This window comes from Panthera tigris, chromosome F2 (genome assembly GCF_018350195.1).
Source record: "Panthera tigris isolate Pti1 chromosome F2, P.tigris_Pti1_mat1.1, whole genome shotgun sequence".
NCBI lineage: Eukaryota > Metazoa > Chordata > Mammalia > Carnivora > Felidae > Panthera > Panthera tigris.
This window is the reverse complement of record NC_056676.1, coordinates 18,124,705-18,150,229: the sequence shown is the minus strand read 5'-3', so window position 1 is coordinate 18,150,229 and position 25,525 is coordinate 18,124,705. Positions and strand designations below refer to the sequence as shown.

At 37.4% G+C, this 25,525-nt stretch overlaps 1 protein-coding gene across 2 annotated transcripts in view; it reads left to right on the top strand.

Moving 5' to 3' along the window:
* CPA6 (carboxypeptidase A6) overlaps positions 1-25,525 on the top strand; it is a 360,254-nt gene that overhangs the window by 236,924 nt on the left and 97,805 nt on the right. For both annotated transcript variants that reach the window (XM_042973342.1, XM_007080679.3), the window contains exons 3-5: positions 15,825-15,949; positions 22,611-22,725; positions 24,945-25,046. In XM_042973342.1, the coding sequence (XP_042829276.1) occupies positions 15,825-15,949; positions 22,611-22,725; positions 24,945-25,046 (342 nt within the window). The remainder of the gene's footprint in view (positions 1-15,824; positions 15,950-22,610; positions 22,726-24,944; positions 25,047-25,525) is intronic.

Sequence of the window (25,525 nt, the reverse complement as noted above, 5' to 3'; positions counted from 1 at the left end):
TCTTATGTTTAAATCTTTAATCTATTTTGAGTTATTTTTGTGAGCAGTGCAAGATAAAGGTCCACTTTAATTCTTCTGCATGTGGTTATTCACTTTTCCCAACATCATTTGTTGAGGAGACTATCCTTTGCCCATTGAGTATTCTTGGATCCCTGATTAAACATTAGTTGACCATATATATGTGGGTTTATTTCTGGGTTCTCTATTCTGTTCCATTGACCTATGTCTCTGTTTTTATTTCAGTGCCATACTGATTTGACTACTATAGCTTTATTGTATAGTTTGAAATTAGGAAGTATGATGCCTCCCATTTTATTCTTTTTCAGAATTGCTTTAGCTATTTAAGATCTTTAGTGATTCCACTCAAATTTTATGATGTGTTCTCTTTCTGTGAAAAATGCCATTGGAATTTTGATAGGAATGCCTTGTATCTATAGATGGCTTTAGTGAGTATGGACGTTTTAACAGTAATTCTTCTAATCCATGAACACAGAAAATCTTTCCATTTATTTATGTCTTCAGTTACTTTCATCAGAATCTTGTAGTCTTCAATGTGCAGATCTTACATCTCCATTGTTAAATTTATTCCTAAATATTCTATTGTTTTTGATGCAATGGGTTTTTTTAATTTCTCTAATAGTTCACTGTTAATGTATAAAAAAATACAACTAATTTTTGCATATCGATTTTTATATTCTGCAACTTTACTGAATTTGTTCTAATTATTTTTTGATGGAGTCTTTAGGATTTTCTCTATATAAGTTCATATCACCTGAAACAAAGACAGTTTTACTTCTTTTCTAATTTGGATGTCTTTAATTTCTATTTCTTGCCTGATTGCTCTGGATAGCACTTCCAGAACTATATTGAGTAGGAGTGGTGAGAGTGAGCACGCTTGTCTTGTTGATCTTAGAGGAAAAGCTTTCAGCCTTTCATCCTTGAGTCTGATGTTGGTTGTAGTCTTATCATATATGGCCTTTATTATTTTGGAGTATATTCCTTCTATATCAATTTGTCGAGTGTTTTTATCATGAAAGTATGCTGTATTTTAACAACTGCTTTTTCTGTGTTTATTGAAAAGATCATATAATTTTTATCTCTTGTTCTGTCGTGTATCACATTAATTGATTTGTATGCAATCCTTGTTTCTCAGAGATAGATCCCATTTGATAACAGTGTATGATCTAATATGTGTTAAATTCAGTTTGCTAAATTTTTTTTTGAAAATTGTTGCAGCTATTTCATCAGGCATATCAACTCATACTTTTCTTATAGTATCAGGGTAATGCTAGTCTCATAAATTAAGTTTAAACTCCTTTAAAGGAGTATTCCCACCTCTTCAATTTTTTGGAAGAGTTTGAGAAGGATTGGCATGAATTCTTCTTTAAATGGGTGGTATAATTAACCAGTGAAACCATCTGGCCCTGGACATTTTTGTGTTGAGAGGTTTTTTATAAATGATCCAATCTCCTTACTCATGATTGGTCTGTTCAGATTTGCTATTACTTCATGATTCATTCTGGGTAATTTGCATATTTCTAGGAATGTATCCATTTTTTTCTAGGTTGTCCAATTTTTTGGCATGTAGCTCATAGTAATCTCATTATCTTTTCCATTTCTGTCTCATTAGTAATAATGTCCACTCTTTCCTTTCTGACTTTGAGGCTTCTTTCCTTTTTCTTAACCTATCTAAAGGTTTCATCAATTTTACTTATTTTTTTCAGAAACCAGCTCTTGGTTTTGCTAATTTTTTCTATTATTTTTCTGATCTCTGTCATTTCCCTCCATATGCTGATTTAGGATATAAGGAAACAAACTTTTTTAAGTTTTTTTTTCTAATTCCTTGAGGTATAAAGTTAGGTTGTGTATTTGAAATCTTTTTTCCTAATCCAAGTGTTTTTCACTCTAAACTTCCATCTTAAAAAGTGTGTTTCCCAGATTCTAGTAAGGCAGGAAGAAGTTGGAACTGACTCAGGTTGGCTGGCATCAGCAAACATGAATACCTGTGATACGAAAGAAGGTGAAATCTACTAGAGGTCTGTGGCAGCTGTGCTGGCCATTGCTTCGTTCTTCAGTGGTGAAAGCTACTGGTTTTGTCTTTAGAGCAGGTCACGGTGAACTGTGATCACTCCCACTGTGTGGCTGCTATTGACAGCCCCTGCTTTTCTTTCTTGTTCCTAGCCATCTATCTGCATCTCAGCTTTGCTAGTCTGGGTGGGATGAAACTGAAGCAGGGTATTCATGCGGTGTTCCAAAAGAGTAGGGAAGCAGGTTTCTCACCCTAGTTCTCCTTTCCAGATAAAAGAACTCTTTCTAGTTGGGAAGTTTCCCCTTGGCCCTGAGCAATGCCAGCTTGGCTGATGGAATGTTGCACACAAAATGAAGCTGTCTTCCTTCTTGAGCAGTTATTCTCAGGTGTTTTGTTCCAGTGTGTGACTAAAATTTCTTAAGTGGACTCCAGAGCTCTTCCAGAATTGTTTTTGTTCATGTATAGCTGTCTAATTGTTGATTTTTGTTACAATACAGAGACTGGGATCTCCTATGTGGCCATTTTGGTGACATCACTTACACCTCCTATTCTGTAACCTGTTTCATTTAATGTTATTTTAGTAAAGATATTTCAAGGCCAACAAGTGCATATTTACATTGATGTGTATATATATATATTTACATTGATACTATATCTGTAAATGCTGCTAATGTTTGAATTTTCATAGTTTACCTGTAGGGAATCTCTTGACTTCTCTGTAGATAGTAGCTTGTGAATAATGAAAATTTTGTTTCTTCCTTCTGATTGTTGGCCTTTTTGTTCTTTATTCTTTTGATTCTTGGCAATGATCCTCAGCATGAGAGTCTAAAAAATTGGTATTACAGTACATTTGCTTTGTGTCTGACTTGAAAATAAATGGTTCTGACACTACCATTGTGTATAAATGTTTCCTGAAGATTTTGGTGCATGCCCTTTAAAAGGTTCAGAAAATGTACTTTTTCATTATTAATTTCTACAGATATTTTATAATTAATAGATGTAGAATTTTGAAAAGTGATTTTTCTGAATGTATTGATATCATAGTTTTTTAATAGTCTATTAACATGATGAAATACATTAATAGGTTTCTCTAATGTTAAGCTACAACTGTATTCAGTCATGATTTTTGAACCTTTCTATATCTAGTTTGCTAATACACATTTTTAGGATTGTAACCACATTTATAAGTAAGCTTGGCTTATAATTACTCATGCTATTCTTGCATTTTTTCTTCTTTCATGTTAAAGATTATACTAGCTGGGGCTCCTGGGTGGCTCAGTCAGTTAAGCATCCAACTCTTAATTTTAGCTCAGGTCGTGATCTTACAGTTCATGAGTTTGAGCCCCCATTGGGGGCTTTCAGGGTGGAGCCTGCTTGAGATCTTCTCTCTCCCTTTCTCTCTCCCCCTCCCCCACTTGTGCTTGCATGTACATATGTCTCTCTCTCTCAACATTTTTTTTTAACTAAAAAATAAGATTATACTAGCTTAATGAAATTATTTTAGGGAAATTTTTAATTTCTCTAAACTGTGGAAGAGTTAAAATAAGATTTGGATATTATGTGTTGCATATGTGTTAGAGCTCCCCTGAACCTGCTAGTTTTTTTAAGGGGTCAAGAAGGATATATATTTTTAAATAATTCAGTTTTCTTAATTGATATTAAGTATATTCAGATTTTTTTGCTTCTTCAGCTAATTTTTTTTAAATTTATTTAAATTAACATACAGTGTAGTATTGTTTTCAGGAGTAGAACCCAGTGATTGATCACTTATATATAACACCCAGGGCTCATCCCAACAAGTGCCCTCTTTAATGCCCGTCACCCATTTATTCCATTCCCCACCCACCTCCCCTCTAGCAACCCCCAGTTCTCCTTATTTAAGATTCTCTCATGGTTTGCCTCACTCTCTGTTTTTATCTTGTTTTTCCTTCCCTTTGCTTATGTTCATCTATTATGTTTCTTAAATTCCACATATGAGTGAAATCATGTGATATTTGTCTTTCTGTGATTGACTTATTTCGCTTAGCATAATACCCTCTAGTACCATCCACATTGTTGAAATGGCAAGATTTCATCCTTTCTGATTGCTGACCTAGTATTCCATTGTAAATAGACTACATATACTTTATCCATTCATTAGTCAATGGACTTTGGATTCTTACCACAATTTGGCTCTTGTTGATAGTACTGCTATAAACATTGGGGTGCATGTGCCCCTTCGAATCAGCATTTTTCTATCCTTTGGATAAATACCTAGTACTACAATTGTTGGGTCATCAGGTAACTCTATGTTTAATTTTTTGAGGAACCTCCATACTGTTTTCTAGAGTGGCTGTAAGAGTTTGCATTCCCATTAGCAGTGCAAAAGTGTTCCCCTACTCTGCATCCTCGCTGACATCTGTTATTTCCTGAGTTGCTAATTTTAGCCATTCTTACAGGTGTAAGCTAGTATCTCATTGTGTCTTTTTTAATTTTATTTTTTATTCTTTTTAAATACATCCAAATTAGTTAGCATATAGTGCAACAATGATTTCAGGAGTAGATTCCTTAGTGCCCCTTACCCATTTAGCCCATTCCTCCTCTCACAACCCCTCCAGTGACCCTCAGTTTGTTCTCCATATTTATGAATCTCTTCTGTTTTGTCCTCCTCCTTGTTTTTATATTATTTTTGTTTCCCTTCCCTCATGTTCATTGGTTTTGTCTCTTAAAGTCCTCATATGAGTGAAGTCCTAGGATTTTTGTCTTTCTCTAATTTCACTTAGCATAATACTCTCTGGTTCCATCCACATAGTTGCAAATGGCAAGATTTCATTCTTTTTGATTGCCAAGTAATACTCCATTGTCTATATATACCACATCTTCTTTATCCATTCACCAATCAATGGACATTTGGGCTCTTTCAGTACTTTGGCTATTGTTGATAGTGCTGTTATAAACATGGGGGTGCATGTGTCCCTTCGAAACAGCACACCTGTACCCCTTGGATAAATGCCTACTAGTGCAATTGCTGGGTCGTAGGGTAGTTCTATTTTTAGTTTTTTGAGGAACCTCCATACTGTTTTCCAGAGTGGCTGTACCAGCTTGTATTCCCATCTCATTGTGGTTTTTATTTGTATTTCCCTAATGATGAGTGATATTTAGCATCTTTTCATGTGTCGGTTGGCCCTCTGGATGTCTTCTTTGGAAAAGTGTCAGTTCATGTCTTCTGACCATTTCTTAACTGGGTGATTTCTTTTTTGGCTGTTAAGTTTGATAAGTTCTTTATAGATTTTGCATAATAACCTTTATCCCATTGTCATTTGCCAATATCTTCTCCCATTCTTTTGGTTGCCTTTTAGTTTGTTGATTGTTTCCTTCGCTGTGCAGAAGGTTTTTATCTTGATGAAGTCCCAGTAGTTCAGTTTTGCTTTTGTTTCCCCTGCCTACTGAGACATGTCAAGTAAGAAGTTACTGCAGCTGAGGTCAAAGAGATTCTTGCTTGTGTTCTCCTGTAGGATTTTGATGATATCCTGTCTCACATTTAGGTCTTTCATCCATTTTGAATTTATGTTTGTGTATGGTGTAAGAAAGTGGTCCAGTTTCATTCTGTATGTCGTTGTCTAGTTTTCCCAATACCATTTGCTGAAGAGACTTTTTTCCATTGGATACTCTTTCCTGCTTTGTGAAAGATTACTTAGCCATACTTTTGTGGGTCCATTTCCAGGTTCTCTATTCCACTGATCCATGTGTCTGTTTTTTGTGCCAGTACCATACTGCCTTGATGATTACAGCTTTGTAATACAGCTTAAAGTCCAGAATTGTGATGCCTCCAGCTTTGCTTTTCTTTTTCAACATTACCTTGGCTATTTGGGTTTTTATCTGGTTCCATACAAATTTTAGGATTGTTATATCTAGCTCTGTGATTTCTCTTTCTCTGCTTCATTATTGGTGTATAGAAATGCAACCAATTTCTGCACAGGATTTTATATCCTGCAACTTTGCTGCATTAATGTATCAGTTCTAGCAGAAAAGGGCTTTTCTTTCTAGGGGGAAGTGTGAACAAGGCTAGAAAGAACACATGGAATGTGGGCAGAAAGCTGGAGGGACTTGACCAGACAGTAAAATCAGAGGATGTTTCACTGAGGTCAGTTAATGCTCAGGAAGGACTGTTACAGAAAGGCTGTAGCAAGTGAGGGTGGGTAAAAGTTCTGAGGCCTGGTGGAAAGAGAAAAGCTTAACTAACACTTGTCAAAGTAACAGACATTTTGTTTAGACTGATCAATGGGGACAAACAATTCAGCTAACTATTAAGCAAAGAATGAGAATCTAAGGGTCTATGTCTGAGCTTGTCATAGGTAAATAAAGGGGAAATTTGTGAGGTTTTTCAAATTTATATGGGGAGAATGGTTCCTTACAGTAAGCCATTCTAGAATACAAAGGGGCCATGAGATCACTGTTTTCCAGGATCACAGGGCTCAGGTAAACTTCAAGATTTCTCTTCCATTCCTGACACAAACCGTTTCATATGGAAGCCTCTGAATGATGCCTTTTATCCCCACTTCCCTCCACCTTTTCCAAGCTAACTCCTACTCACCCTTCAGTATTATGTATAAATAACACCTCTCCTGGGAAACTTTTCTCAAACTACTTCCCAAATGTAATTAAACAGCCTTAGTGTGTCTTCCCTCTATAGACTAAGCATGTAATGTCTGCTTAGTCCTGGCAGGCCATGCTGTGTCTTACTCATCATTGCATCCTCAGTACATAGCTTGATTGATGGCTGAGACACCGTAGGTGCTCAGTAAAGAGTGAAAGGATGTAGGCTAGTTACCATAGCTGATTTTTAGAAATCAGCCTATTCTCGTAAACAACAGAGAGACAGAACAATCTATAAATCCTCTAGGTTGTTCAAAGGATGATGATCTGTTGCTTGATCATTCGGCCCTCCAGTTTGAGAATTCCTCCCTGATCTTTTCATCAGCTAACAACTAATATAGAAAAAAATTATGTGGTTTCCATTTAATCTTCTAATTGCTTTAGAAAAATGCTTGAAAGTAACTTTTTAAAAATTAGTTTTCTTTATATATCATTTTCCATACTGACCTAATAAGTCAATATAACTGATCACTCAAAGATGATACTAGTGCAAAATTGTTGAGAGGGTCTTTTTCTTTTTTTAAATTTTTTTTAACGTTTATTTATTTTTGAGACAGAGAGAGACAGAGAATGAACGGGGGGGGGGCAGAGAGAGAGGGAGACACAGAATCTGAAGCAGGCTCCAGGCTCTGAGCTGTCAACATAGAGCCCGACGCGGGGCTAGAACTCACGGACCGCAAGATCATGACCTGAGCTGAAGTCGGCTGCTTAACCGACTGAGCCACCCAGGCACCCCGAGAGGGTCTTTTTCTAACTCTGAGAGTAAGAAGGTAAATGTGGGTGAACTTGAAAGAGATTTTCCTAGAGAAATGTAAACCTTTATATTCAGAAAACCACACTGAGTCTGACAGAATTTATAGAGTATGAGGGGAACTTGGAAATAATGTAGTCTAAGGCCTTTATTTGTAATTAAGAAAATTAAGTCTCTGGAATATGACATAGCAAACTTAACAAAGAGCCAGAAAGAAACCATTTTTTTTATTTCCTAAGTTAGAATTTTTTTTCATGAAAGCAAAGATGAGTTTTGTTTGATTTTTGAGATAAATAATAGAATTCTTGAGTTAGCATCTGAAAAAATAAATGCATAACAAACTCTGAAGCGATTTTCCACTGAGTATTAAACCCCAGAGAATAGCCAAAAACATTTTATTGTGAATGCGTTAGCATACTCTTGTTTAGTACACCAAAGTAAATACTTCTGGATGTAGCAATCACATATCATGAGAAAATTATCTATGCTAAAACCATAAATCATCAATAGAAAGTGGAGGGAAATCTCTATTACTTGATGAGATGCAGTCCAGGGGCTCTTGTCTTCAAATGTCCTTGTTAATGGATATCCAGGTGATGCATGAGATAATTTCTGATTATTTTTATCCATTCTACAAAACCAGGCTAAAAATGCTAACTCAATTCTTAAGAATAGAATTATTTTAAGCTAGCAAAATATAGTGAAACAATATTGCCTTCATCTAACAATATTGCCTTCATCTTCCTGAATGGCTGCTAAATTCTCAGAGTCTCTAGTGTAGCAGTTAGGAACCTTTCCTTAGTATTTATAAGACTTCAAATGTTCACTTAGAGGGCAGGAATTAAGGTAGTATCGACTCTTTTATATGAAAAATGTGGTGATCTGCAGGTGCTACAGAAAGATGCAGGGTGCCAAAGTCAGACGTCATTGAGTTTCTAATTTCTCCTGGGCAAACCATCACAGGTCTACATCCTTCATTCCATAACCCCAATGACCCTAGTACTCAAATCACCCCCCCAAGCCACTCTGGCCTGATAATGCAGAGTTCCCACCCCTCATCTAGCATACCATTAGTTATCATAAGAATTTAGTAAAATAGTAATTATCCTGAGATGGGGGAAAGCAGCTCCTGGCAGCCAGAAGCCAGGCTGACACGAACAGCCAGACCTTGGTATTCTTGTGTTAACCATTTTACAGAGTACCAGCATCAGACAAGACTATTCTATGTTCTTCATGAAATAAGATAAAAATAAGACCGTGTCTAAACACAGGAAAAACAAAAAATAGACCAAACCAGAAAAATGACAAAACATCCCTTGTTTTGGGTTCTTTCGTTTGTGTTTTGTTTTGTTTTGTTTTTGTGTGTAGCTAATATGACTACTGCTTCTTTATCAATTATAGTCCCAGTTGTTTCTTTCACCTTCTAGATACGATTATCAAGATATTCAGTTATGGAATTCCCTTCATTCTGATAGCATTCAACCCAGAGAAAAATCTGAGTTCCTTAAACCCTACACAGAATCACCTAACAAAAGCCCAAAAATCCCCTAAATTCTTTGTCTTTCTGAGATTACCCCTTGTTGAAACAAGCCAATAAATTAAATCTTTTTTGACAACCCATATATTCCATCTTTGATGGGCTTCAATAATCCTTTCAAATTGGTGAATGTACCAATTAATAGTTCAGGGAAATGTTAAAAATCATTTTCTTTTCCAATGTGTGCTTTATTGAATAATGAGACTTAATATCCAATTATGATGATAAGCATTCAGCCTTGAAGAGAATTGGATGGAAAACATGGACACCGAAACAGAACTTCCCACCTTTACCTGATGTCACTGGTATAATGCTTTTCTGATAACTAGAACAGTAAAACCTTGGGTTGCAAGTAATTTGTTCTGTAAGTGTTCTGAAGGATGAGCAAACATTTCTCATAAATTTTAACTTGGTAAGTGAGCAATATCTTGCATTACGAGTAGTACGTGCTGCAGAACATTACATGATCACAACTGAGCCAATGGTTCTTCTCTCTCTCTCTCTCTCTCTCTCTCTCTCTCTGGGATTGTGGTTGATCGTCTTCCATGCTTGGATGCTCAGTCTCAGGCTCCAGTGCTTGGCAGAAATCAATGATTTTTCAGAACATTGGAAGATGCCCACAACTGCCACTAGTGTATTTTTTGTCACTTCAAAGCACCTATGGAAAGTCCTCTGCTTTTCCATACAAGAGTAAGCTTAGGAATGCTTTGCTTCATACTAGGTCAGGCTGCTTGCAGATTTAGACCATTTCTTCTGCTGCCTTATTGCCAGTTATGTTAAATACAGTATATACAAGCATTTATTAATACTGTACTGTAGTCAACATCCGTGCGAGCATATGCAATGGCCCCATGCAGAAAAAGGTTGAAAAGAAAGGCGGTAAAAAGGAGATGATTATGATGGAAGTTAAGAAGGAAATCATAGAGAAATGAAAGTGGCCGAAATTGCAATATTTTATAGGAAGTCTATGTCTGCATCTCTTCTGCAGAGGAGGAGAAAAAGGCAGAAGAATCTCTCACTGCAAACGAGATTAGGGAGATGTGTAAAATGTGGGAAACAGTGTAAAATTTTGTAGAAAAGCACTACCCTAATAAGGCTGTCATAGCTGTGATAAATCTGTTTAATGACAATACAATGTCGTTAAGATCCTCAAAAAGACACAAAAGCAAGTGTCATTGGATAGGTTCCTTGTTAAAGTTCATGAAAAGAAAAAGATTCCATGGAGCCAATGGATAGCAGTAATTCCATTAGTGATAGTGAAAGTTGTCCTACACAATAACCCTCCTCTCTCTTGTCTCCCTCACACCAGCCATGAAGGTTTTCAAAGGTAAGAGTAGGTTAATTTATTTTTCTCTATTATTTTGTATTATAGCACAGTATTATAATCATTTTTATATGAATATTTTTGAGTTGTGGAATGAATCATCTGAGTTTCCATTATTTCTTATGGAGAAATTCGCTTTGATATACAAGTGCTTTGGATTACAAGCATGTTTCCAGAACAAATTATGCTCACAAACGAAGGTTTTACTGTACTCATGCTATAGTATTAATTTCTACTATAATGAAATTTATAAGTAATGCTTTCATTTGGACTTATCCCACTCTTGGGCCTCCACTAATTTTTATGACTATTTTAACTCCTAATTAGTTAATAACATATTTTCATCTTTCTTCAGTGGTGAAACAATGAGTTGCCTAAATTCCTGAAGACTTTTGTTGTATTTATAGGGTCTGTGCTTTAGGGAAGTGATAACTTAGCATTTTGTAGGAGAGAGCGGATGAAGCTAGGTAAAATGAGTCCCACAATTGTAACAACCTACCATATGTCTGGTTTACCAGAGACCATATTCTCTGGCTAAGTTTACCTTCCAGCAGCCCCCTGCTATTTGAAATGTTAACAAGTCATAAGAAGTAGAGCAAGGACAAACAATAACCATAAAATAAAAGCATTTCTTTAACTGTGTTGCTGAAGTGGCCACTACTGGGGATATGGGGCCACTATTGGGGCCAAGCATTGGAGATATGGAAGGGAGAATTTCACAGTTTCTGCTCTCATGAAGATAATATGAAAACAGATATTAATATTAATATGACAATTGCCCCCCAGAATATATGTCTCTAGAACTTGTGAACATGACCTAATTTGGAAAAAGAGTTTTCAGATGTCCTTAAGTTAAGGATCTCAAGATGAGATCATCCAGGATTACTCAGGCCCTAAATCCAATGACAAGTATCCTTAGAAGACATGGAAGAGGAGAAGATACAGAAACAGATGAGAAGACCATGTAAAGATGGAGACGGAGATTGGTATAATGTGGCTACAAGCCAAGGAATTGCTGGAGCCCCCAGAAGCTGGAGGATGCAAGGAAGGATCCTCCCCCAGAGATTTCAGAGGAAATGCTGCCCTGTCAACACCTGGATCTTGGACTTCTGACCTCCAAAACTATGAGAGACTAAATCTCTTTGTTTTAACCCATCCGGTATGTTGCAATTCATTATAGCAGCCCTAGGAAACTAATATAATCACTGTAAAAAATGAGATATAATTAAAAGTTACATGAAAGCAGGTAACAAAGGTACTTGACCTAAACTTGGGTGTCAGAAAACGTCTTAAGAGGTCATAGAGATCCTAAAAGAAGATTCAAGAAGGTTAAGTGGATCCAGACCAAAAAGACAATTTTAAGGGTATATAAGAGAGAGTATTTTCTGTGCATTAAGATTTTTATGTGTGCTAATATGTAATTAATATGATTATGTAAATTAAACATTAGCTGACCACAAACTTGATATTGAGGTTTCTTACTTAGACACCTCTTATGTGATACATAAGTGCCTAACACTTTTCCAAACCAACAGAAAGTAAGAGTAAATACAGACTAGGACTTTCCTCTCTCATGCTTCTATGTTACTTCAAGCAGCTGGGAGGCAGGCCATCTGTTCCCAAGCTGAAGAAATACCACCTGTCTTCCCATATCCACATGTAGGACTCATTCAGAAACTGCTGGGGGACACTGACTACACCTTCAGTGATACCTCAACCAGGTATGTAATCAGTCACCTGAAAGACAGGTGGATGCTTCATGGAGGCTGGACCAGGCCAGTAAGTAAACACAGCACAAGAACCAAAAGAGCCATGAAATTAGTGCTAGACTAAAATATGATATTTTTTCATTGCAGAGAAATTATTTTTGAATTTTGAATCATTTATCATTTAACAAATGACCCCTGTTCACCAGATGCTATTTAAAGCATTTCGTACGTATTAGTTTAAGCCTAACAAATCTATAAGACATATAGTATTTATAAGCCCATTTTATAATTGAAGAAACAAGCACAGAGAGCTAAAGTAAGTTGCCCAGAGTCAGACAGCTAATAAGCTGGCAGAACCAGGATTCAAGCTCAGCCTGCCTTGAATCCCAACATTAATGCTCTTAATGACTGCATTTTCTGTAGTCTCTATAATCCCAATCTATAACAACAACAACCAGGAAGTGTAATCATCACCTTCATTTTACAGATGAAGAATGTGAAACCCAAAGAGATTAAGGAATTCACCCTACATCACACAGATGCTAACTGTGGAGAGCCTAAATGTAATTGTAGGAAGTCAGACTCTGGAATCCAGAGAATTCCAGAATCCATGCTACAGTGGTTTCAAATCCAGTTGTTTGTCTTTGCATTAGGAAACATTCCAGCCTTACTCATATTCTTGGTGTATTTATTGGCTCCTCTCTTCCTTAAAGCCATCTACAGGTTTTAATGTCCAAATAAAGGAATAATCTCATCATAGTCTTCATTTTAATCAGAAATATGGGAAGTAGAACTTTACTGCTTCCAGCTTTTCTTTTCATATGTGTTCAAAAAGAAAAAAAAAAACCAACAAATAGCTAATATTTTTTGAGTTTTCACTATGTGCCAGACTTCGTGCCATGTGTTTTACTTCTGTTTTTCCAACTCATCCTACAGAAAAGTCTGTAGATAGGCTTTTTAATTACATTCCCAATACAGATAAGGAATTTGAGGCTCAGAAATGTTAAAAACCTCCCCTGAAGTCACACGGCCGATACTAGCAGGGCATTCCAGCTCAAGGCCATCAGGTTCCAAAGTCCATGCTTTTGACCATACACTAAATTTCCTCCACCTCTTAAATAGATCTGACTGTATGTGACTGGTCATTATATGAGGAAAGGAACACATGGGAACAAACACCAGATTCCAAGGCCAGAAGTTTCCATAGAGGAGCGTTCTCTCCTTGCAATATCACATGGTTGTTTATAGCAAAACCCTGTGATAGTTGGCATACAATCTGAGGCCATCCTGACAAGGTTACTGATCCTTCATTGTCATCATCATAAAGTGTCACCCAGCTTTGCCATTCAGAGGCAGTTTACCATTCATCCAGATGGGATAACACCCTAAGGAAATGATGGTAACCTGCCCAGAGTGGGCTGATTTGAACTTTGAAATACCCACATACAATTTATAGGGCAAATAACCCCTGGCAGGAAAAACCAGGGTGTGAAACCTGCCAACCAAACCCCCTCAAACACTAAGGAGGTTGGATGTTGCTTATTCTCCTGGGGGTATTCTCAGAAGATCCCAAAGACACTTAACCCAGTCAGCACATATGGGCACTGGAGTGTGGGTACATCCTGTGTCACTGTTTTGGAGCTGTGCATCCTTGGAAAATTGACTTCACCTCTACGAATCTGAGTCTTCTCATTCTTTAAATATATATACCATTAGCTCCTACCTCAAGGTATTATTGAAAAAATTAGAAATACCTAAAAAGTGGGTGGCACTTGAAAAATCTCACGTGAGTATTGCTGTCCCTATATCTTGTTATAAGCATATGCCTGCCACCCAGGGTTAAATACCCATGTATTATATATCCAAGAACCCTCTCCCCAAAATATTATTGGAGAAAAGCTGATAATTCATTTTAACTTATTTTCCTAATATCACAACAGTACAATTCCTGATTTTGCGAATTAGTTTTGTTTCCTTTAGACCCATTTCCTAGGAAGCCTTCTCCAGGCCATGCTATGGGGTATGTTCCTTGAATGGAACCTCCTATAGGAAAGCTACTCTCTTCTACTGGATGAGGAGTCTTATTTTAGCATGTACCCTGGAAAATGACACACAAACTAATCTCCAGGGTGGCTATTCACAGTATTTTTGGTTCTTATGGCTCTCTACCCTCCAAATACAGCACTATTTCCTCACCTCCACTGGCATTAAGGGATGTAACAAACCTTAATATCAAAAATATGTCTCTGTAATGGGTTTAGAGGCAAGTCCCAAAGATGATTACAGGATCAGAAAATCTATCATATAAAGAAAAGTGAAAGGTACCAATGTACTTGATCTCACAAAGACAAGAAACCGGCCATTCCTTATTGAAGAGTGGAACAAGAAAAAATGAAACTGTGCTGCAGTGTAAGGGATTAAGAAAAACATCTGCAATCTTGTTAAACATGGATATGAGTTAAACTAGGATTTTTTAGACTCTCCTCTTTTGGAGACTTAAAAGATGTGGTTTGGATACGTCTATTGGGGACAGGTTTGTTCAGTCCTCGATGTATCCTTGCCCAAGGGCTGACAGATGGATGAAATGACCTCTCAGCATCCCTTCCAGCCCCACACTTCTGTTTTTCTATGATTGTTGGACTAGCATGTTAGCTGAGTCAGATTTGCCCTTGCAGCTTAGTGGAGGAGTCAGCTGCTTGGGAAAAAAAAAAAAAAAAAGAGACTTTTTGTCCCCAAAACAAATGCCTTTCTGCCCTGTTCAAGATTAAATTATACCACCAGAGGTGTATTTCCTTGAGTCGCAAAGTATTTTTGGTCTTTTAGAGTTCCCTAAAAGAATGAAGACACTGACACCTAAGAGAAGATAAAGTAACTAAATCTTACCAGATCAGAGATCAAGGCCCTGTACCAGACTAAGGCTGGAAATAGAAAGAGAAGATCCCATGCGACATGACTTTAAAGGTGAACTGTGCCTAATCGAAAGGTAGCTCTCGGCTTGTGCAGAAGATAGGGCTCTCCTCCCTCCCAGATGCGTTCAGTAATTGTATCAATGAATGTAAAGCACTACCTACCAGATATGGAGCATTAGACAAGGCACTGGAAACACTACAGTAAGCTAAAGAATCACAGCTCCTGCTTTCCTGCAAAACACTGGGCATGTGGTGAACATATAGTGAATTATTACATGGAGTCTATACGTATGCAACCGTGAGTTGCTGATGTGCACAAGGCTCCATTCTAGGCACTTAGAATGAGGTGGTAACCTACAGGAGCTTACATTCTGATAGGATTAAATTACATAATGAAAGAAGCATGAGTTGCTCTAAGAACTATGACCAGGAGACTACCCTAGCTGAAAAGTCCAACCTGACAAAGGGATGTTTCTATTGCCATGTGAAGGCTGAGTAGGAATTGGTAAAAGGCATGTGTTGGGGAAGGAAGAAGTACCTGGAGACTGTTCCATTTAAAGTTATCAAACTTTGTTGATAGCTGTTGTCAAGCTACCATAATTCGCTTGGGTAGTAAAATATAAGGTAATTTATATCTTTCTTATTCAAAGATTTGTGTAATAATTTTCAAGAATATCAAAGGTATACTTAAAACTATTTTATCTAATTTTTACCTTGTGACTTTATTGTATATTGGTCTTTATTGCTTATAAATGATGATCAAATTCTATGTGGATATGATATAATTTGGAGACCAAATTCAAATAAGAATTTTACCCTGATGGTGAAAGCATTGAGTCTAAATCCAAAATGTGACATGTTTCACGCCGTGACGTGGATCTTTCCCCACCTGAACTGAATATGAATTATAGGTTGGTTCCTGCACTATAGGTGGACCTGTGGCAGCCCAGCAGTATCTTCCATGTATCAAAAGGAGCAGTTACTGATGTTCATATTCCCAAAAAGGGTTCCCAAGTCCTGTTAGCCTTCTTACAGGAAGCCAACATCCAGTACAAGTAAGCATTCTTTTTCACTTGTTTAATTCATTTGTACTAAACTGAACTGAATGAGAGCTGTATTCAATTCAGGTTTTTATTGAGTGCCTACAATGGCATTTTAGGTACTATTTTTCAAATTGGGGAAAACAGACTTGAATGTAACACAGTTATATTCACCTTTGAGGAGCTTATTAGTGTAATAACGAGGTGGTGGTGGTGGGGAGGAACAACACTGACCTCTCATTTCACCATTACCACCAGGTGATCACTGTAAACACAGAAGGTCTTCTCTGAGGAATGGAGAGCAGCCTAGCAATGCTTAGAAAGTGGATAAAAATGCAGGGGCAGATAAAACTTTCTGCAGGAGCAGTGACCGCTAAGCAGAAGATGAGCCTTGGGACTTACAGGCAGAGGGGACAGTGTAAGCAAAGGGAAAAAACAGTATAATACCTGTGTAGGGAACTGAAGTGGCTCAGTATTATTAGTGTACAAAATCAAGTCAGGGAGTAGAAACAAATAATGCTGGAGAGGTTGAGAGAAGACCAGGTTGTGGGAAGTCTGATGTACAGGGCTAGGAGCTCAGGCTATCTAGTATGTGGTTCTGCACACTTGAAAGAGGTAAGCAAGGGAGCCATGTGTAAGTAGGGGTGGAGGGGCAATAGGAGACTACAATAGTCCAAGTAAGATGTTGTGAGGCCTTGAGTCAGGACCAGAGTAGTGGGATAAGGAAAGCTTTCAAAAAAAAAAAAAGTGAATAGGCAAAACCACCTGGACTCTGCACTTAGTTGGATGTAGGTGGAAAAGGAAGAAATCGAAAACAACCTCAAATCTTCTAGCTTAGGTGATTGAGTAGACAGATTCAAATAAATTTGGATATTTGGTTTGGTTTTTTTTTTTAAAGAATCATTAAATAGTAAGAATGGAGCAAATGCAAGATAGTCACAGAAGTTAAGAAATGAGAGACTTTCAGGAGGGAGAACATCAGTGATGCCATGTGGTGCAGTAATATCCAGCAAGAAAAGGACTGACTGGTTTCCTTTGGATTTGGCAATGAAAATTGTGTTGGTAACTCTCATGGTGGGATTATATTGTCAGGAACAGAAGACAGAGAAAGTACAGAGAGGTGAATAGGAGGTGAGAACATGAAGAAGCAGAGTACTGCTCCTAGAAGTTAAAATAAGCTGAGAGGCAGAGAATGAGGAGTGACTACGAGGAGATGCAGCATCAATGACTGCTTCAAATTTGGGATTTTAGGGGGTAGGGGGAAACTTTTGTATGTCTGTAGGCTGAAGGGAGGGACCAGTAGGGAAGGACACACTGATGGTACAGGATAGAATGCACCAATGGAGAAATGGGTTTGAGCACTAGAAAGGATGCCTTATCCGGGAAGACTGAAGAGGTAAATGTGAGTCTAGTTAAGATTATAAAGAGGAGAGTCAACAAGTTGAAAGAGATCATAACTAAGGGCTAAATTTTCTACGTGGAATAAGAAGCAAAATTATCTACTAAAAGGGAAGAAATGAGCTAAAGAGGGTTACCAAGAGAAAAGCTGGGGTTTTTGTTGCAAAGAAGGTCGATTGTAGCACTCATACAGAGTTGAGACTTTGTTGGATTAGGACCACAGAAAGGTCAGGATCAAAGAAGGTGAGGTTCCTAGTGAGATACTAGCTTAAGTATTCATCCATGGCATCAAATCTGGATAGGAAAAGAAAAGAGTCTAGGAGGAATTATGTAGTCAAATTTAAGAATCAAGAGAGGTATAATGATCTTTATATTGAAAGAAGATACAGCATGACTGAGGGCAACAAGGAAATGGAGGGAAGAAAATCTTGACAAAGTGTAGGGTAAGATTAAGAGTCCTGCTGTAGAACATTCATGGCTGGTGACAAGATTCAGGTGTTGGTCATAGAGGTCATGGCTGAAATGGAGTGTAAATCATTGAGACTGATGTGATTGAGAATGGATGGACTAAATCACCAGAGAATCATCATAGCAGTTTTGAATCTCATTGGCTGATGACAAGATTAGAGGTGGAGAGACAGATGTGCTCCTGGGACAGTAATATCAGAAAGTACCCAGGAGTCAGAGGAAAGAAACAAGGAATGGCATGATGCTGAAGGCAGGATGAGCTTTTTCTGGAAGTTAGAAGATTGATGAGGAAGCATGTGAGAATGCTGGGGTTCAGGAGAATGCTGACCTCCTTCCCTCTGGTCCCATGATAGGTGGTGTGGCGAAAGAGAAAGCCACAAAAGAATCTGTCCTTGAGAGAATTCCATTTCCATTAGGGCAAGAATATGAAAAGAGAGAGTTCTCTGAAGAGACGAGAATATAGGAAGTTTATTTACAGAGAAAGCAGGATTCCAGCAGACACAAGGGAAAAGGAAGTGGTGGAGAGATAGAAAGTCAGTGCACCCCGTTCATGCTCTGTCTCTCTCTGTCCCAAAAATAAATAAAAAACGTTGAAAAAAAAATAAAAAATAAAAAATAAAAAAAAAAAAGAAAGTCAATGCAGCATCTGGGCAGAGAAGTGCAGTGTAGTAAATCAATGACATGGGAAGGAGTGACCTGCCTTTCATTTGGAAACTCAGGATTTCAGGGCTGTGAAGCATATTTGTAAATGACTAACCTCAATTACTCCAACTTCTTAGCAAGTGGTTGTACTATCAAAACTGGCACAAAGATCCCTGATGATGTCTGGTAAGGCCTGGGATGGGCCTGTGGCTCTGTGAGTCCACGGTGAAAGCCCTAGTCTTTCTGGAAGGCTGAGCCACAGGGTGCAGAGTGACAGTGACATTCCTCCCTGGTCCACACAAATACTTCCCTGCCAGAAAGATAATTACAGCCTTATTAAAGTACGTATATGCTTTTTGCAGAAAGGTATTTTTTCTGTCCTTCTAGAACAGGGTAGAGTCACAGCTGTGCATAAAACTATTGTTCATATTGAACACATTTTAGTCATCACTATAACTTTGAAGGCGTGCTTTGATTCTCTGAATGCCTGGAAGGAAGGAGCTTAGTAATTATATCTATAGGTGCTCAGCAACAACTCACATGCTTCATTAATTATAATTCAGTAGAAAGGAATATACCAGTTATTTTAACAAGTCTCTATTTCCTGCCATTAAATATAGGTCATGCGGAACTGATATAGAATAAAATATCACACTTTATGTCACAGAGAATAGAGTCTAAAAAATGAGTATTTTAAATCAGTTGTCTCCTCATGGAGGACAATCATTTAGAATTATTCATTTTGTTGGTCCCGAGATAATAACACATAAGAGTTGATTAAATTCCACAGGGCAGTAGATAGAGATCATTTTAATTGACTTTTATTATTGTAGCCTGGGGTATTTCCAAAAGATTATCATTAACTCTGTACAACTGTACATAATATATAGCTGTAGTCATCTTTAAGGAAGAGATAATGTGACCTCATGTGTCTGGCCCCTAGGTAATCAGCCCCTCTCAATGACATGAAAGATGAGATGATTCATTCTGTCATAAAAAATTCAATCATTTTATAAATTAAATACCTGTAAAAATTGGCAGTGGAATTTCAAATATTGAGCCTCACTCACCCACCCTGGAAGCTTTGGGGACATGGTTTTACACTGAATGTTGACATCACTTGGAAAGTTTTCAGTGGCTCTGGTCGCTGTTACATTATAGTACATGCACCTAGGGTAGGGATAATCATGAACCACAAAGGACTAAGAAAATACGACACTTACAAATGCCATTTTGATCTCCTTCTCATTATTCTGCTGGTGTCAACTATTTGACAAGGAAAATGAGGCTAGACCTGCCACACCACAATTATTTTAACTTTCAGGTTGGTCTTTTAGGGTCTGTATTAAGGTATAGTCATTGAATAGAGACCTGTATTAGTTTGCTAGGGCTGTCATAACAAATGCCATAGACTGGCTGGCTTAAAAAGCAAAAATTTAATGTCTCATGATTCCAGAGGCTGAAAAACTGAAATGAAGGTGTGGGCAGAGCTGGTTCCTTCTGAGGTCTGTGAGGGAAGGACCTGTCCCAGGCCTCTCTCCTTGGTGTGTAAGATGGGCGTCTTTGCCTCTTCATATCTTCCCTCTGCTTGTGTCTTTGTGTAGTAATTTCCCCCATTTTTTAAAATTGTGGTAAAATATGCAATATGAAATTTACCATTTTAACCATTTTAAATATACAATTCAGTGACATTAAGTGCATTCACATTATACAACCATTAGCACCATACACCTCCAGAACTTTTCCATTTTCCCAAACTGAATTTCCCCTTTTTTAAATGTTTATTTTTGAGAGGGAGAAGGAGAGGGACTGCACACTTACATGTGTGTGACCTGGGAAGGGATAGAGAGGGGGACAGAGGATCCAAAGCAGGCTCTGTGCTGACAGCAGAGAGCACAATGTGGGGCCAGAACTCACAAACTATGAGATCATGACCTGAGCCAAAGTCAGACACTTAACCACTTAACTGACTGAGCCACCCAGGTGCCCCTGAATTGCCTCTTTTTATAAGGACACCAGATATTGGATTAGAATACATCCTAGTAACCTCAGTTTAATTACATCTGCAACAATCCTATTTCCAAATAAGGTCACATTCTGTGGTGCTGGGGGTTAGGACTCCAACATACAAATTGAGGGAGAAGGGGGACACCATTCAACCCATAACAGATCCCCACACACAATGGATTTAATCACATATAATTTATTTCTCCCTCATGCGACAGTCCAGAGGTCCAGAAGCTGTTGCTGTGATAGTACAGCCCTCACTGTTGTGATGATAACTGCCTCTCTTGCTGCAAAGCTGGTGACTAGACACTGGAGTGCTGAGTCCAGCAACCTCGACTTTCCCTGAACAGTCACATTTCTGACCTTGACATGGTCACAGCAACAGCAGGAGATGGCCACTGCCTTTCTTAACTTCCTATCTTACCAGTGTTCACAAATTTGTACCCGGGACCCTAGCTGCAAGAGAGTCAAGAAAAAGTAATTTTTGGGTTCCCAGCCCTTGCAGTACAAGAAGTCCATATGGAGAGTAGGCAGCTAACCATATCTAGCACAGACACTCAAGAGAGGAAAAAGGAAACAAGGGTCAGCTATATTCTCATATTCTCTTCCATTTGTTTTTTTTTCTTCCATTTGTATTTAATATGGAAACTGAGAGGACTAATACCAATGGGTTTCCAGATTTAATTAGCCTAAATTATTTGTTTCCAGATCATTAGCCTAAATATCCCAACAATATATTAAAATCACTAGGTGAGCTTTTAAAAAGGACTTCTACCTATTCACAGATATTCTTGCCTATGCAGGGCCCAGTGTGGCATTTTTTTTTAAGTTTATTTATTTTTAAGTAATCTCTACACCCAACCTGGGGCTCCAACTCATGACCCCAAGATCAAATGAGCCAGCCAGGCACCTCAGTGTGGCATAGTTTTTAAAGCTCACGGGTGACTTTAAAGCAATGCAACTCAAGAATCACTGGCCTAAATGACTAAACAAATATTAGGGAATCCAAAAACTAACTCCATTTATGGCACTTGGAGATTTTAAAAGGAGACAGAGAAGCCTAAGAGTTTATTCATCAAAGGAGCTAATATCCAACTGGAATGATTCCATACAACTTGAAACTAAAAAACTTTACATGATAGTTTTCTTACTTTGGTGAAAATGCTAGCAAACTTGACTAGAAAATATTAAAATAAATCTTTTGTAGGAGCAATTCTCCATTAGAATTATTTTGACAATTCTCTGAATGGGCATTTCATTATGCGATTAGTAATATGTTAAGTCATTTATCAATTAATAATGATAAATGATAAATGATAAAGAATCTAAGAATCAGTTAAGAGGCATAGTTTTTTTGCACTGAAACTCCTAGGAAAATACTGCCTTTCTAAAGGGAACAATAGTGGTTCTACCAAGAGCTGCCAAACAAACAGATGTATCCACATCAGAACTTCTTAACTTTCTGGTGATAAATGTGAGGAATTGCTCTTATCTTGAGTGGAAACAAGTTTCACTTGTTTATTTTTAGAAGGTCTGTCCACTCTTAAAATAATTCAAACCCAATATACCCCAACTCAATTTTGCAAAAATTTAAACATTTTTTTTAAACCTTTGAAAACTTTTCATATTGTGTTGCCTTGTCTTGTTTTGGTGTTCCTAATGTCACACTGGGCTTAGAGTCTAAAGACTAGAATCCAGGTTCACATCCCAAGCTCAAACTCTAGCTCTGTTCTCACTAGCAGATGATATTGGCAAGTTCTTGACCCTTTTGAGGCTCATTTTCCCCATTTGTAAAATTTAAGAGTAAAATTTACCTTATAGGTTTGTTAACTAAGCTCGTGTACGTAAAATACATAGCACGGTGCCTAAGTAGGTATTCAATAAATGTAAATGCCCATACCCATCATTCGGTTCTTGTAGCTGCTCAATAAATGGTAGTAATTATTATTATTTGAGACCATCTTCTTTAATTTTAGATTTTCATTACCCAATTTAACAGTTTCTATTTCCCAAAAGAGAGTACTTTCCCAACATTTGGTATTTTTAGAAATGTCATTATTTGCTATATTCTTTTTCACTGATGCATGATTTTCTTTTGATATTGCCTGATTTTTATATGCTCTCCATTCAATTTTCATCATGTCTATCATTTCAAATCCAGGATCCTCATAGAAGATCTTCAGAAAACACTGGAAAAGGCAAGCAGTTTGCGAACCCAGAGAAATCGAAGATACCTTTCTGGATATAATTATGAAGTTTATCACTCCTTAGAAGAAGTATGTAATCAAAGGAACTTTCATTCTTTTTAATAAGTGCATCTTTATCATTCAGGTCTAATGATTGGGAGAGAAGCATAAAGACAGAGGCAGGGGCTATATGAAGAATACATATAGCTCTTATATTGTCTAGCCACCTCAGTTCAATCATCCCTTTATTAAGCCTTTAAAAAAAAGTGGCAAAATAATTTGAATTTCATTTGCTTTACCCAACCCACCCCACAGAGGACATGGAAGTGCAATGTAAAAGCGAGGGAATGTTGCTATAATTGCAGTTGTGAAAACCTTAACTAAAAAAGCATGGAAGGTAGATCTAGTCAGAGTTTGAAGGCAATGATTTGGTTGAGGGATGGAATGAATTTTGATGCTCGCCCCACAGCGTCTGAACAGGTTGGGACCTCCCACAGGCCAGGCTTCATTTGTGGAAACTCAGGGCCTTTTAACATGTTATTTACTCTTCCTAGTATTTATTCTATAGCAACTTCATTCCCACAACCACATCTTTGACTATTTCACCTGGACAATAGTTACTCCTTCAATATCAGATCAAGCAAAAAGATGGCTATTTCTATTTTCCCAGATTGAATTAGAACTCCCCAGCTCCAACCCCAGCTTATTACATGTACCCACAGCACATGGATAGAATATCTATCATAGTTTTTATACACATAATTTTAGGATTATTTGATTAATGCCTTAGTCGTCCTCAAGTTCCAAAGCAAGTTTCATGAGGGCAGGCCATTTCTTAAATGCATTTTTAAAAAATTTTTTTAATGTTTATTTATTTTTGAAAGAGAGAGCGAGAGAGCAAACATGAGTGGTGGAGGGGCAGGGAGAGAGAGAGAGACACAGATTCCAAAGCAGGCTCCAGGCTCCAGGCTCCAGGCTCCAGGCTCCACACTGTCAGCCCAGAGCCCGATGAGAGGCTGGAACTCACAAACTGTGAGATCATGACCTGAGCTGAAGTCGGACGTTTATCCGACTGAGCCACCCAGGACAGGCCATTACTTTCTTGTTCACCACTATATCCATAGTGGCAAGCAAATAGAGACCTCCAAATAGGTAGCTGATGACAGAATGAATAAATTAATAAGTACACACATTTTCCATGCTTCCCCTGAATTGAGCAAAGGAATGTCAAACACAGAATTAATGAGATCCTGTTATATTCTTAGGAGGATTTTTGGTCCTCCTGATAGTTCTTTTCAAAATTATTCTTTTCAAAATTATTTTCACATGTTTCTTGTTTCAACATGTATTTTAGAAGCTTGAAATTAGAAGCAATGGAAGTTTTAGATAACTTGGAACACAGAAGTGCTATAACATGCACTAGAAAAAAGTCAAATTTTAAAACTATATCTATGTAGATATGTACATACATATACATATATATATACACACACAAGATATATATATATATATATGTATATATATCCTCATTAGACTCAATAAGAATAGAAAGGAAAGAAAATGATACTTCTCAAAATCTGCTTTTTCAGCACAGACTCTCTTGCACATCATGGAACAGCGGGACACTTCAGTGTGATTTCCTTATTCGTAGTAAAGCTTTTAAGTCAGAAATGTCATCCATATTTCTAAGTGCCTTATTCATCCATCTCAAATATTCCTTCTCCTGATGACAGATAAGTGTGTGTGACTGGATCAATGCAAATCTATCACTGTTCTTAGGGAAATTATTCAAAAAATGCCCTCTGATGGCTTAGATAACCTTTAAATGCAGAAGACAATGCCTTTTTCTTAGCATCTTCTGTTCAGTGACAAATTGCAATATATAGGACTTTGATAGACACTTTCAAGTAGTTTGGATGGTTTTCATGAAGATGATTTATTTCTTTTCCTCTTAAGTACTTAGGGGGAAAATGGAAATAAACTTTTATCTTGAAAAGAACCCAGAACACATTGATTAATTTTCTGTAAATCTCTGCCATCAAGATATTAATGACAAATGGTAGTAGAAGGTATGCTCTAAAAGGGGAACAATATAAAGACATGAAGCTACTATTTGTAAAGACAGAAAATAAAATATAGTCTTAAGTATCTTGAAGAAAATTAAAAACACAAAATTGATTTTTGTTCAACTTTATAGTCATGTATGTCCTTTGAGTTCTGAGACCTATTATTGCCTTTTGTTACCTTTTGTTCTCTGAAGGCTCCATAATTGTGAAAGTCTGACATGGTTTTTATTTATCTGATTTTAGATTCAAAATTGGATGCATCATCTGAATAAAACTCATTCAGGCCTCATTCATGTGTTCTCTATTGGCAAATCATATGAGGGAAGGTCTCTTTTTGTTTTAAAGGTAAAAATAAATTATTAACAAAATAAATATTTATTAAACATTCATCCTTTTCACGTTTGACTTATGGGGAAAAGAAAAGAAATGGTGTTTCACGGGGTCTTATACTTAACATCGTTTTAATTTAAGAAAAAATTTCCCTTAGATTTTTGGGCCATATTTAATTTTTACCATTGAGTATTCCAGAGAATGCTGTTTCTGGCATATTCAGAGTTACTGATGCCCTTAAAAACAATGGCCTTCAAAATTATTTGTGAGCTGGTGCTACTCAAGGTGAACCAGTGAAAAACTACATAAATTTGTAAGCAGGTATGCATTCTTCCCAGCTGTTGACCCTGCGTTCTCTTTCAGCTACTGACCCAGAGCTCTCCATCCCTTCTCAGCCAAGCATCTAAAAAGATTTCCTATAGGGGCACCTGGGTGGCCCAGTTGGTTAAGCATCCAACTTTGGCTCATGATCTCGCTATTTGTGAGTTCATGCC